The 14,884-nt window shown below is 39.5% G+C and overlaps 1 protein-coding gene across 1 annotated transcript in view; it reads right to left on the reverse strand.

The window, feature by feature from the left end:
- Positions 1-14,721, reverse strand: part of IPO7 (importin 7) — a 57,113-nt gene extending 42,392 nt beyond the window's left edge. Inside the window, exon 1 of the mRNA XM_009890969.1 lies at positions 14,551-14,721. Coding sequence (XP_009889271.1) covers positions 14,551-14,721 — 171 coding nt within the window. The remainder of the gene's footprint in view (positions 1-14,550) is intronic.
- Between the last annotated feature and the right edge of the window lie 163 nt (positions 14,722-14,884).

The following is a 14,884-nucleotide window of genomic DNA, read 5'->3' on the forward strand; positions in this document are numbered from 1 at the left end:
GGGCGGCCTGGGGAGAGGTGGTGGCCAGTGGAGAGGGCCTGAAGGCGACCTCGGCCTTGCGGTAGGCGGCGGGGGGAGAGGGGGTGGCTGTGGTGGGCTGCCCGCCTCTGCGGGCGGGGAAGGGCGGCACACGCTCTGCCCCGAACTCATGGGCCGCCTGAAGATTTAAGTGCAATCTGTTGTTTTATCGAAAGTCCCTCCGTTTACCACGTTTGCTTTCCGTTTTCGGAGCGGCTTGGATGGCTAGTGGGGAAGGAGGGATGTGTGGAGGCATGGGTTTCTTTGAAGGTGCTCGCTTTATAATGGGCACAGGGTGCAAACAGTTCTTAAGCATTTGGGAAAATCCAGTGTTTTGTTCTGATAATTTTAGCCAAAAAAAAAGGTCCTGAAGATGTGTCAGAAATTTGTAAGAAAATCAATATAACTGGAGCTGCCTCAGTTCCGGATGGCTTGACTCAGGCACAAAATCAGAATTGGATTGGGTGAGTTGGTCCTCTCTCAGTCACTTCTGCAGGGTTTACCCTACGCATTTAGGCACTGAAGTAATTTCACTTACATGAGTAGTCACAACAAAATAAGCAACACTATTTATAAGTTAGGTGCATAGTGATTTGTAAAATTTAGTTGGTAGTATACAGAGTCATTAACTGTCATGTCTTCATTTGGGGGATGACATGCAGGGATATACTTGAAATTTTGAGTTACTTTTGTGAGAGGAGTTTATTGAACAGTCAGATAATACAATCAAAAACTGCCCATCCTGGAACAACTCTGAAACGAAGGCATATTAACCAAGAAACTGCGTATCAAAGAGAAAAGTACAAATGCAAATACATATAGGAAATAATATAAATTAAAAGTAATACAATTTAGAAAATTGATGAAGGACTTTATTTCTTTACTTGCTTAGTCAGTTTCAGGAAATGCCATATTAAAACTTGATTCCCTTTACCACCCTACTGTGCTAGCAGTCTTGCAAATATTTCCCTTACATGGAGCTACCACAGGCCATCCCCATCACGTAGCCTGGATGGAGCCAGCTTGGTTTTGAAGGCCATCCTGTCTCAGTTGGCCGCCGTCCCAGAGAATGGCCTAAGGCTGGCTAACCAGTACCATCTCAGCTGGCAAAATCTGCACCAGTCAGGTTTATCTAGAGTGTCTTTTCATATATGAAACAGCATAACAAACTTGCTTTTGTGCATAAATTTTCCGAATGAGTAACTTTTCCATGATTGTTGCTGGACTAAAAACCGGATTTCCCAGTTTCTCTTGCTACTGTTTTGTTGGTGTTTTGGGTGGTTTTTTTTACATAACGCTAAAAACTGTGATTTACACTACATAGGTGTTGGGGTTTTTTTTATTGCAAGTATGAAAATGAATGTCGCATTTATAATACTAAACAGCGAAGCAGCAATGAGTGTCTGGCTTTCTAAATAAGCCCTGGAGACATACGGACCCAGAAGACCCAAGTGACAATGCAGCATAATTTCAGGACATGATGTCATAGGATGTTCTTCTATAAGTTGCCCAGATCTGCAGTCACACTTCTAGATGTTGCCCACAATGTAAAGGAAGATGAAATACAGTAGATGCAATACCATTTAAAAATGCTACAACAAAGCCTTTTCCATGCTTATGTGTCACAGCACAGATAAGAAGATCAAATCTCAATGCTCTTTTATCAAAGGAGCAAAGCAATAATGCCTCTAACCAGAGAGAATGTAGATGCTAAGCTGATCAACAACTTATGAAATAGAATATGTCTTCTCTAAAAAGAAAAATAAGTACTTCAAAGGACAAAGGGCTCGTGATGTGCTGGTTATACCTAATACTCTTTGTCATATACAAATGCGAAATGTTGCAAAGAAAAGCATAATGGGGTGTGAACCGTTGTCAGCAGAGGTGCTGTGGCTGGAGAAGCTTATCGCCAGAGCTGTTACCATTTGTATACAAAAGTGAGGAGAACAAAAAAGAATTATGCAAAAGAAGGTGTAAGGAATTGACCAGAGTCTGAGTATTCTGAAGCAGAAAACACTGTATGTCAAGGAATGTTTGCATTCACAAGGATGTTTGTGTTTGCATCTTTGCTTGCCCAGAAGTAATAACAACAACTAACCTCACAGCGGGATTAATTGCATAAATGATTCACAGAAATTAATAAATGCAAGATTTGGTCAAGATGGACATTTCATGTAGACTGGACACCAGCTTTGAGAGGAAACATCCATAAGGTTAAAAATTAATTTATCACAAATCCGAACAATTTATTGATGGATTCCATTTGCCACAGGTAGTTCAGTTTTGAAGAGGGAGATGAAATAGCAAAGATCAAAGAAAACAGACATACTAGCAGTACATCACAGTACAAGGGACTGGTGAGATGTGACATCTTGAACACTGGAATTTGGTCAGGATTAAATAAATATACCTACTTCTGTCAGATACTTTCTTTGAACAGTATTAGCAGGACAAAAGGGACTTTAAGCCTAACCATCACAGCACAGCAATTGGCAAGGACTTGGCCAAAACTGTTTAGCTAACAAAGGAGGGGAAAAATATCCTACTAAAGCATACATGAATATCTTGCAAGAAGCAAGAGATGAGTTCGTCTAAGAACTTTATTTTTAAGTCACATTTCAAATCACAAGAGTTAACGTTGGAGAGAAATGCATCCTTTAGCCAGACAAGCCTCATCAAATTCTTGGTCTCAGAACAGAAAAAAATGTATACATGCTGCAGAGATTAGCTGCCCAATAATGTTCTTTGTTGTGTATGAACACTTGTAGACAACCTCAGGCCACTGTGGGAGAACTGAGCTTCTCAAATTATCTCATAAAAGGCAGATGTGGTATTGTGCAGGCCTCAAACAGTGGATACAAATCAGTCGCAATTACTCCTGAAGATAAAAAACACACTCTCATAAACTGTCTGGGGTTTAGCAGTCATGTATATTTTCCCTGGAAAGTTGGAACAATAACAAAGACAATATTTGTCAGCTTTAATAAAGTAGTATACTCCCTTGGAGATGACTGCAGCGCACTGCTTAGCATGTATGCCTTTCTGAGGTACTATTCTCTTTACAGTAAATGAAAAGCTAGGAGCCAAAAATTGCGTATAAAGGGAGCATAGCTATCGAAGATCTTTCTTGAGCCTCGTCAAATTTGGGTGCTTTCACCAGATCACTCTAAAAGAATTGCAGAAATTTTTATGCTGTCTACATATTCCAAAAAAGGTGGTAGCTGATAAATGCTGCTATCAGCTGTTCTGTGCCGGAACAGATTTGACAGCAGCCAAATTGACTCCAGCTATGTGAAGGCAGTGTATTCCTGCATCAACAGCATTTGAAATATCAACCATGATTTGGAAAAAAATACTTGCACGTGAAGGTACCTGCCAATCCTACAAATCCAAAGGGAGTTTAGACATGGAGCGAGCGTATGAATCACCAGCACCCAAAGCTATCCTGGAGCTACTTCTACTAAATCAGAGATGTCAGTAGGAAGGAAAAAGTATGCACAGGAGTATTGTGCCAATATGCAAAGTTTGCAAATAACTATATTAGTCTTAAAAGAAAAAGCTCAAATGAGATTCAGATACGAAGCTATAAAATGAAACTGACGATAGTCAACATGATACAGTGCAAAATCATCAAAGGTGATTGTTTGAGGAGTTCTCTAGTTTGGCTGGGAAAATGGTGCAGAATAAATAGACTTCTTTCCTTTAAAATATCATAGTAGGCTATAAACCTGAGCACACATGGAAGGGATTGAGAACTGGCTAAATTACAGTTCTTAATTAAAAGGTGATAAGAGGGACCTGTTTCTATTGGATTTGTACTGATACCACTGGCTGACTGTTTGCTATTTGATACTTTAAACAGTTTTGAAATAAATATAAAAATAGCTGCAGATCATTGTCCGGATTACATAAGATTAGCAAAACAATCCTATATGGATGGGACAAGCTGGTAACCTGAACAACCAGAAATGCACTTCAGTGCAGCCAAATGTAAAGTTACGCATTTAAGAATAGAAAATGCAGGCAGGTTTCTGTAGATGGCAAAGACTGGCAGGGACACCGTGGGCATACAGGTTGACATGAGCTCCCAGCAGAACGTTGTGGCAATAGACTTAGTACAGTCTTCAAGTTGAAAACAAAGGTCTGAAAAGGGGATGTGGGGAGTGATTATCTCTTCCTCTGGTGCTGAAGAGACATATGCTACATTGCCAGAGAATAGTTTTAGCATTTATGGGTTTTAAGTATTTACAAACTGGACTGTATAAAATTGCCACAAAAATTATTTGAGATTAAGAGTTTATTCTCTTAATCTGAGATTAAGAGTTTATTCTCTTAATCTGTGTGCGACCTATTTGAAATGTCCAAGTTGGGTTTAAGACAAAAGTTGTGAGGAGTCTTGATTAGTGTATGTCACTATGATGAGATAAAGCAGAGATTTAGTGGGCAGCGTAAGGGAGGTTCCTTACAGAGTCCCTGCTTTGAGGTTGGCTCTAGCTGGGAGAGCAGGATGCCACAGCGTGCCCGTCCTGTGGTCGCATAGGTCCCTTTAATCCCCCCTAGTCAGCTGGGAGTTGGCTTCACCCCTCTGGTAAACTTTGCTGAAATTTTGTTCAGGATGGATGTAAAGAAGCTGCTAAGCTGCTTTATGTAGCCATGAGCTCAGTAGTCACTCCACCCCACCAAAAAAGCCCACAAGTCACCCCTACCCCTTCCAGCCAGATGGCAATGCTTGAGCAGATGCTAAACCCCAAATTCAACCAGGTTTCCCTGGGGACAGAGGCTGAAAACAAGATTCAGTCATTAGCTGGTAGAAGTCTATGCAAGGGGAATATCAGAAGTAGAAATGCTGAGATGGAGCAGCAAAGAAGCAGTCACTGTAATACAGCCAGTGGTATTAAGGTCCTGAGTAAATGCCAAGGGGATAGAGCTTTTATAGAGCTTTTAGCCCAATGGCTTATTTAAAAAAAAAAAAAAAAAAAAAAACCTGAAGAAGGGGAAAAAAAAAAAAAAAAAAAAAATTCAAGTGGTTCGACTCAGTGCTGATGTTTTCTGGAAGCTTAGTCAACCTGTTCATTTTAACCAAATTTTTTTTTTTTAAAAAAAAAAAAAAAAAAAAACCCTAAGCAGGTTAAAAAAAAAAAAAAAAGAAAAAGTTCTGATGCATGGTAATTCTGAGTTTGGAAAAACTTCTAACTTTTTTTAAAATACACATCTCTTCAAAGGTACAGGACTCCCTCATCAATTCTTACTTTTATCAGTTAACTCTGGGCAGCAAGCTGGGAAAAAAGAGTGATAGTATCACCTCAAGAAAAAAATACTGGGTACTGAACAGCTCTTTAGTGAAAAAAGATGTGACAGGATCAAATATCGAACAGATGAAACTAGAGAATCACTGAAATAAATTCGTAGTGGCTGTAATCAGTACTCTATTTCTCAATGTCTTCTGACTGAGACTAGATGGGGTTCTGGAGGATATGTTTCAGTAAAAACACAAGCTGTGCTTCAGTGAAACTGACAAGATTAGGGCTTTAATAAAAAATACATGCATAAAACTTGAATTGCTAGCACCATACAGGATGTTGGACTAGAGGATGTGATCACAAACTGCACAATGGTTCGGGTTTTCCTGTTCACTTTCAAGTTAGATGCATCTGCTCCTGAAGGTTGTTTCCACAATGTGGAAGTCCAGCTAACCCAGCCCAGAACCTGCTTCAGGCTCTGTGCGATACAGTGGAGCAAGACTGTAGCTACAGCAGTTTTGTCTCCTCCTACCTCATGCACTGTTTTTCCAGCCTGTATATTTATATTTGCATATCCATCTATGCTTTTAGCTTTCCATTATCACAATGTGGAGTCCTCTCTAGCTCTGAAGCTCTACCCCCCACCAAACTGTGCAAAAAAGCTACTTTGCTTCATGCGGGGAAAATGAAACAGAAAGAGGCAGTTTCAAATAAGCCTCAGTGGCACATAGACACAGACAATAAATATTGGACACCAGAAAGTGGTGAATTCTGTGTGCAAAAACATTGAATTCATGGCCCTTAGGGAAAATGCCAAACTTACAAAGTTGCAGAACGGTGGGTCTGTTGGCTCCTGGAGAGATAAGCAGGAGATAGTAACTGGTACTTGCGGCACTATGATGGCACTAACAGTATATGCTCTTTTCATGTTTTTAATTCAGTTGCACAACCACAGAAGTTAAAAAATGCATTATTTAGAATGTGTTGTATTATTGTGCAATGAAAACTCATGCTGAAGATCACAGAATTGCTGCAAGTGAATATAGCACGTCCTCAGAATAATGACTGTTACCTCTGTGATCTCCAAGAATGTTTTCTCTTTATGTGCATTATGGGCATGGTTTTATTTTATTTTTGCAAGAAAACAAGTATGTCCTTTCCTTACCGTTCCTTAAGTAGGACCCCAAGCACATCTTGGTTTTTATGATTGTTCCTAAAATGGACACCTGTGGATCAAATGGAATGCAGACTTTAAATTTTGAGGAAGCAAATTTATAGAAAATGTAAGAGATGTGCATCCATGATTTGTCAGTGTTCAAGCAGATGCATATTTTTAAAATACAAGCTTTCAATGCAGTTTTTACAGCCAAGACACAGCAATAAACTGAAATTGTTCAGAAATAGCTGAGAAAATGTTAAAGCTGCAGAACAGGCAAAAATTTCCAAAACTTCCTTGAAATAAAAAAAGTACATTTAAGCTCTAACTTTAGCCGTATTATTAAATATGTGTTCCAGTGAGGCTTATGCAAGCTATATGTACATGTATCAAAGTATAATACTTCTTTCTATTTCATAAGACAGAGTTTAAGTTAGTCCTGTTTAGAATAATTTTAGTCTTTATAATCATATCCCAATTCCATTTTAATTGATTAAATAACAATGAGTACAGTAGAACAGGACTAGGATTTTATTATATTGAAAATTCACTCAGAATAAATTTTCAGCACTTAGGGAAAGCTTTTCATTTGCAAGAAACTGCATACATATATTAAGAATTTCAGTAATCTAGTAACATACCATTCAATTTATTAACTCGTTCCAGTCTATACAGTTCTAGGCAGTTCTCCCTGTAACATATCTATGTTTAGAAGGCGGCCAGTGTGGCTCCTCAGCAGCAGGCGTATGCTATGAAGCATTTCTAGAGTCCTGGCAGCCAGGGAGGCTGTGAGGCAGCCAAGGGTGGACAGGGCCATGGTGAGGAGCCTCTGGTGTGCTCAGGGCTGCCCACATGCTTCACCATCAGTTCCTGATGCTACTGTGAGGTGACACTGCAAGCCAGTACGTGGGGAAGCTCGGTTTCCTTCAGGCACCTTGAATTGCTGGTCGGTATTTAGACTATGCAGTTTTCCACAGATGGTGAGCAGCATGGATGTCATCAGTAGCAGTGAGGATGAATATGAGAGAGGAAAAAAGAAGAATATGGAGGCAGCAAAAAGAGAAAAGAGAGGGAAAGAATATCAGAGATGGAAAAGAAGGAAGGGATATAGGAAAAGAAAGTATAAGAAAATAGGTAGAGGTAAAAGGGATTCAGTAGATCAGGAAGTCTATTATGCAATATGAATGACATCAAATGACTGTGGTAACATTCATCCAAGGATGAGAAATCCATAAATATGATTGACCTCTAGTAATGACCACGGTCTTAATTGCACATTTTGGATTTATTATCTATTTATTATAAGAAAGAAAATGTATTTTGTTTTTGCTGGCATGGTACAATATTCTTTGTTCTTTCTTTTCCAGCTTTTCAGATCTACCTTTCCCTCTGTCCTTTCTAAACTTGAGGAGACAATTAGTCAATATAATGAATAATAGTTTCTGTTTAAATAAAAGACTAAATTGAACCTTTTAAAACTTTACTGTTTAATTTTTGTAAAGCAAGTTCAAGACGACAGTTGTCCAATGCCAAACAGATACCCTTAAAATTCATTCTATGCCAAAATTTCAAGATTAAACTTTCAGCCAGGCAAATAGGTATATTCTGTTTACTCCCTTTCCCATTTGATAGATAAACATTTTTTCTTTGAGAAAAGTAAAGTAAACGGAGAGTACAGTTACCAGATTTCTGCATAACACAGGGGAAGCAAGTAGATCGAAAAGAAGTTTTTTATGCAGGAAAAATGTAAAACCACTTCTGTTTGTTTATGGAATATATAGCTGAAATGATCAGAACTGTGTTAAAAGCAGTGGTCCCATGCAGGACAGGTGACGAATCACAGTTACATGGCCAGATGTGTTTCTTTGGGTCTGATTGCAAATAAAGGAGACTGACTGTTGCTTGGTGAATTCTCTGTCTGCCTAAGAGGAAGCATAATAAAGGCATCAAAGAAGTACCCAGAGGCAGGCAGGGAAGTGCTTACAGCTGACTGGGAGAAACACTAGGATTAGATACAGAGCTTGTGACCAGAAAATAAGCTGAAAAGTTTACTTACTAGTACTAAAAGAAATATATTACCCCTTTCTGTTAGATTCCTGCTATACTAATTGGACAACTTTTGATATGTATTTTCTAAATAAACAGGATTTCATAAAAGTACCTTACTTACTCCTTCATCAAATTACTTTTCTATTAGAAATAGCTCTATAGATCATAAGCCTTAGTTAGCTGCTTATGTGAAAAGAGTCAAAAATAACAAAATTGAAGTGTGATGTATATTTCCTAGATAGAGCAAAGATAAATATCAGAATTTGAGTGTATCAAAATAGATTTTGTTTGTTATAAGACCAAATTCTTTTAATTTCCTTCTCTTACTTGCATTTTAGATATTGATTACTGCTTTTATTAGGTGTCTCATAGTGTTTATTCTTTGTAAGTCTTTACAACTCAGTATTGCTGTCCAAATGGGATGAATATGTTTTCTATTGGGTTATATTGTTTTAAATACCAGTATTTTCCTATTTAACAAAAGGGGTTATAATGCTGAGGAAGGGTAAACATAGGACCTTTTCTGACGTGTATGTAAACTGCTAAAGAAATACAGATATTAAAAAAAGCGATGAAATTGTTATTGTTCAACATTATACTCTACTTGTGAGCACATGCATGTGTTTTGTGATGACCGTTGGTGCACCACTAAATGTTTATGTGGAATAATAGGTGGGTGAGCTGGGGAGTTGTCCTCATTTGAGTGACACAGCACTAATTTCTCTTCTGATACTTGGGAAGACTGCACTTTTAGAAGACACTAGTGTCTGAATTCGTGAAAATATTTACTCTGTAGCCAGCTATGATGTTTGGGTTTCAAGGTCTCAGTGTTCTCGAGCTTGCCATGTGCAGGGATGAGGAGGAGCGAGATGGCTGCCGTCCTGAGAACTTCTTGCCCTGGTGCCGGACCCCTGAGCCCTTCCCTTCCTCCCAAAGCCGTAGAGCTCACGGTGTCCAACGTTTGCTGTTCACTGCTGGGAGTGCACGGCTTCCTACTGATAGAATTGGTTGAGAATAATCTTTGCATATTCTGTATTGGTATTGGGATCAATATTGGTTCTTTAGTGCTATTAATGTTAATTATCTAATTTTATTCTATTAAATCTGTTTACATTTCAACCCGTGTTTCCTTGTTTTTTCCTTATTCCCTTTCCCGGGTGGGAAGGGGTCATCATGTGATGGAATGGTTGTCTAAATGACAATAAATTGTTATGGGTTTCTCAAACCATAACAGGTATGTATGTGCTACAGCTGGGTATCTGCTTGGGACATAAAAACACATAGGACACATAGCTTTATCTTAGTTAGCTTTTGCATGAGCAGCAGCCCAGAGGCATTAGCATCTTCAACTGTGGCTTCTTGAGTTAGTACAGAGCTGGCCCAGAAATTCATACTCCTGTAGCTTGCAGGCTCTTGGTAGCCGACAGCTAGATTAAAATTAGCTCAGTTAGTGTGGCCTGTGGGACAAACACACCTCATGACTGCTGCATGCTAATTCCAGTAGCTGCAACAGCAAGGCAGGGAATGTGTGTGGAAACACGAGAACCATATTGCCAACGCCCATGTCTGGCTGAACAAGACTGTGACTTTTCCATGTGTTTTGTGAAGTAACAAAGTGGAAAACACTTGCCCCTCATTTCACCTTTTGAAGATACATGAATGATGCATGCAGGGCAACATGGTGTTCTCAGGATAACAAAAAGCTGTGTCAGCTTCCTCCCTGCGTGCTCCTTGAACACCTTGGTTCCTGCTTGCCAGCGTTTTGCTGTTCAACTCCTGGCCCTCCCTGAGCAGAGTTCCTTGCTTCAGAATGTGAAATGAATTTTCATTCATGTTTCTGCTGGGTTGACAAGATAAAAAAACAAACTGCTACAGCTAAATCAAGCTGAAAGTTTATTAAAGTATTTGCATGAAATTGCATCACCAGTACAGCTAGTAATTCCCCATAAGAAAGCAAACATGCTGGTTCAGCTACTGTAAGGATTTCTACAGAATAATGGGATACCAGCTTTTTTTAGTTCTTATAAAACCATTTCTCAGTCTTGCTGTGGATTCCTTTTATTTTCTCTGTACTAACCTTGCTTATTCAGAAATTATTACATCATATTAATAGTGTTTTATACAAGCATCTGACATTTCCCTTCTGCACTCATTGGCTTTAGCCTATTGTGTTGCAGGAAGCAGGCCAGAAAGCTGATCCTATAGTCTGTCCACAGGCAAAAAGGAACTAGTATACTGTGCAGTAGAAAAAGTGTGCAAATTTCCTTATCACAGATATTTGTAGATCTGGATTTCTGCATTCAGCCAAGCTATTCCACAGGAAACTTGTCTAGGACTAGGTGCATGATGTTCAAGATTGAAGTGAAGAGTTTTCCTTCACAGAACTGCCTTAGGTAAAAACAGTCTATACTTATCAGACCATCCCTAATCCCGATTAACAACTGACTCTATGATGCTCATTTATTATGATAGTAAGCGCTATCAGTCATATTATAGCTTTTTCAATTAATTTAATAATTTCCCATAGGAATACACGTACAGCAATTCATTTCTCAGAACGTTGGCAGCTTTTCTAAAATGTTTCAATTAAACACATTCTGACCCCTTTGATGTTGCTCTGAATTTTAATTATTTTCCATTGCAGAATACTGGTTTAATGATGACCTGAATATATTTCTTAAAAACTAACTATGTGTGTGGTTGCATACAGCAAGGGTGAAAGGTTTGTTCCTTGTGTATTGGTTATTGGCCCACTCATAATGAATGGTTCACTTCTGGAAGAACTTAGACCTTAGAGGCCAGATCAGGAGAAATACTGGGCACTCTCACTGCAGACATTTTTTATCTCATAGAAAAAGCAAAACAGAAGAAAATTTGACATGCCATTTACACATATTCAGATTGGACCATGCATTCTTAAATTGTGAATTGTGAAACACATCATAAGAGGAAAAAAACCATCCTATTAACATTTCCCCTCCTAATCTCAAATGCAAGTCATGCAATTTATCTGAAGGTTGCAGGGACTCCTTACAATATGGGAAATATTTCAAAGTTCTAAACTTCTTCACCAGAAGTTTTGCTCTTTTTGGAAAAAGTAATACCACGTTTTCCTACTTTTCCTTTTTTCTTATCCTTCTTTCTTTTACAATCTGTTTTACACTCCCATATTACCTGAACACACTTTCCCCATCAGAATTGTTGTTCCATATTTTCTTCCTGAATCATGTGTCTAACCACTGTCATTTTTTTCCAAATCTTTGTCTGTCTGGTCTCCACTTCCAAAGATCCCCGATTTTTCCGAAACTCTGACCTCTCTCTTCAGATCTTCTGAGACCCTTCAGCAACACCTGGAAATAAAGCCAGGGATCAACCAACCTGCAGTCTTCTGCCTGCTGGCCACCAGCCAATGGTTCATTGATGACTGTAAATAACTGCTGGTCAGGCTATTTAACTCTGAAAATTACTAATTCTGAAAAGTAAGCTGCATTTAATTTTGAAAATCTTCATTCAGGTTTCCAGTGCAAATTGGGAAAAACTGCAGAAATGAACCTTCAGCTACCTGACCATACTGTTCTCCTGCGATATTTCTGTACAGCAGGTGCTTTCCAACAGGCTCTGAGATCACCCACTTTCTCTCCTGAGCAGGGGCAGTGCCTCTAGTTTCAGCCATTTTTGATCACTCTGTATGTTGTGCATCAATGCTGTGAGAGGAGAAAGCCTCTGCATTTGTATGACTGTGCGATGAACTACATGTTCTTCCCTTCTCATCCCACCCATGTACACGCTTATCTTTCCACGTTAATGTCTCTGCAATGATCCTCTTCAGCAATGAAAACAGCTCTCTCAGAGTGTGAGCAGTGAGTGGCTTTGATCATCCAACCTGCTACGATTTGCAGGTACATTGGTGATGAGAATAGGTTCAGAAGCAATATTAAAAGCAGCAGAACTTCAAGCTGATGGCTTCATGAGGGTTGCAAGAAGGATGTGTAAACTAGTGCCCCTGTCACTCACAGCGTTACTCAGTATGGTGCGTAAGGCCTTGTGTCACACAGAACAGGCTGCTTTTGCCATCAGGCCAGAACCTCGTTACCCGCTGTGTGACATAACGTTGTTTACCAAATTATGTAGGCAAGAGAGAAATGTATTCCCCGAACGTAAAACCCTAGGAACACAGTGTCATATGACACAGTGCTACATTGAGACATTCTGAGCCTGAATTTCAGAGAAGCTGAGGTCAGAAGTCAGATACTCAGCATTTCTTAAAAACTCCATCTTTATAATTTCTCCTTTGCCAGGCATGCTTACCATAATCTGGGTCACATTGCTTAAGGTCATTCTGTTATTTAGGTAATTAATGAGAAGACATGCAAATCCTTCCTAACACTGAAGCAAGTGTTAATTTTATGCTTTATTGGTTTATTTTTCAAAAATACGTGCCTGTACTGCTGATTTGCTCCTCCTTTTCCAAGCCAAATGCATTTACTGCTTAACACCAAGGGATGATTAAAACTGCACTCGGAGCACGATGTGGAAGATGATCGCTGATAATTTAACCATTTGACTCTGCAATACTATTAGGCAATTGGCTGTTGACATACCCTTTCTGCTGGTAGCCCAGTTCAGGTAACCAAGCGGCGTGTTGTGTAAAGACCGCATTCCAAGAGAGCTGTAGAATCAACAAGGAAGCTAAACTGGTTTCTCTTCAGATTTCAACAAGATCTCATTTTTCATCTTTCACAGGGTTTACTCTCTGCTTTGTATCTTATTATTTTCAATTATTTTTTAGAAACACATTTTCTCCTCTAGCTTCTTTCTTAGCGTTAGGGGACAGAGCTAGGACCTCAGTTCAGGGCAAATTAGAATAAAATGAAGCTTTCTTTATGATAGCGTAACTTGCTTAGCCTACTTACAGTGAGAAAGCAAAATGCAGAAAGGAGATGTCAATAGACAGTTACAATGATCTTACCCTTTGTCTACCTTTTAAGAACCTAGCAGCAAAAGGAGATCACTCAGGTCTTCGTGAGCTCCAGCGGGTGATTCCACTTGGGCCTTTATGAGGATAGTGGGAAAAGCAGCTTAAAAACACCCGATTGCACTCTGCAGCATTAATTTCTGTCATTACTCCAGCAGTTTAGACACTGTGAAAGCTACACGCCCCAGTCTGTGCTCAGTACTGGGAGGTGGCCTGAAGCTGGCTGTCCAGACCAATGATCTTTGTGAGTTACCTTCGCATGAACTGCAGGCTGTCCAGATAAGGCATGTTACGGGCCTATATGGCTGGACAGTGCAGTGTGGTTACATCAGTAACAGTGACCTGGCCCACAAAAAGGTGACAGTAAATGATGGGGTTGAAACTGGATAGAAAAAGCCTCAGACACAGGCACTTCAAGTGGGCACTGGAATTCTCCACTTCTGTTTTTTTCTGCCAGTATACCATTCCCAGTGTTACTTTTGAACAACTCTGTGGCCGTACAGTGAGGCAGTTCAGGAACTAGTCCAACAAAGAATAAACCAACAGAAAGAAACAGACTATTTTTCAGTGAGATCAAAGGTCCATGTGCAGGTTCACTATTCACCCCCTCCCTCTTGAATTTGTGTGCCCAAGAACCAGAAGATGGAAACTTCTGCCGATACGCCAGTATATATATCCTAAGTCTCAGTTTAACTGAGCTGAAACTCCAATTCCACATTTGTGGAAGCAGAATCTGTTAAAACAGTCTGAGAAGTATGTAATGGCATCTAAAGAGAAATTAAAATGGGTCCTTGATCAGATTAAATACAGTGTTTTTACCAGCATGGAATAACTTAGATTTGGGAACTTTTGCCCTGCAAACAGCTATGTCCAGCTATCTTATTGCTATAAATTAGAAAGAATCCTTGAAGGAACATATTCCTCCTTAGAAGGAGTATTACAATTTTCAGCTAAGTTAGTATACACTCAGCTGCAGACAGGATATAAATTTGATCACTACATTTAATCCTAACCTAGTATTAAATACGAATCACGACCAATGGGTGTATCCCAGAATAAAGACATATGCATTCTCTAGTTATCACAAGTAATAAACGCCAGATTATAAATACCTCACCCACGGACAAGCGCTGCATGGCTGAAGTCTTGCACAGCTGTTTTTGAGTCAAGCAAGGACTCTTCTTGCAGGTCCACATACTCTCCTCTTGCGCTGCCTCTCTTTTATCTGTCCACGATTTGGACTGCTGCTCGTGTTGGCCTCCCCCTACAGCGCTGTGCTCCATTATGTGTGGATTGTGCCATGCTTCACAGGTGCCTGCAGAGAGCTTTGAAGAAGGAGACACTGAGCAATAATAAGATGCCAGGAAGATTTTATTGCTTTGGAAATACTTGTATTTCCCTTGCTATCTATCTTAAAGAGCAGACATTGGCTGAACTCTTTAACAT

This window comes from Charadrius vociferus, unplaced genomic scaffold, assembly GCF_000708025.1.
Source record: "Charadrius vociferus isolate BGI_N301 unplaced genomic scaffold, ASM70802v2 scaffold248, whole genome shotgun sequence".
NCBI classification, from domain to species: Eukaryota; Metazoa; Chordata; class Aves; order Charadriiformes; family Charadriidae; genus Charadrius; species Charadrius vociferus.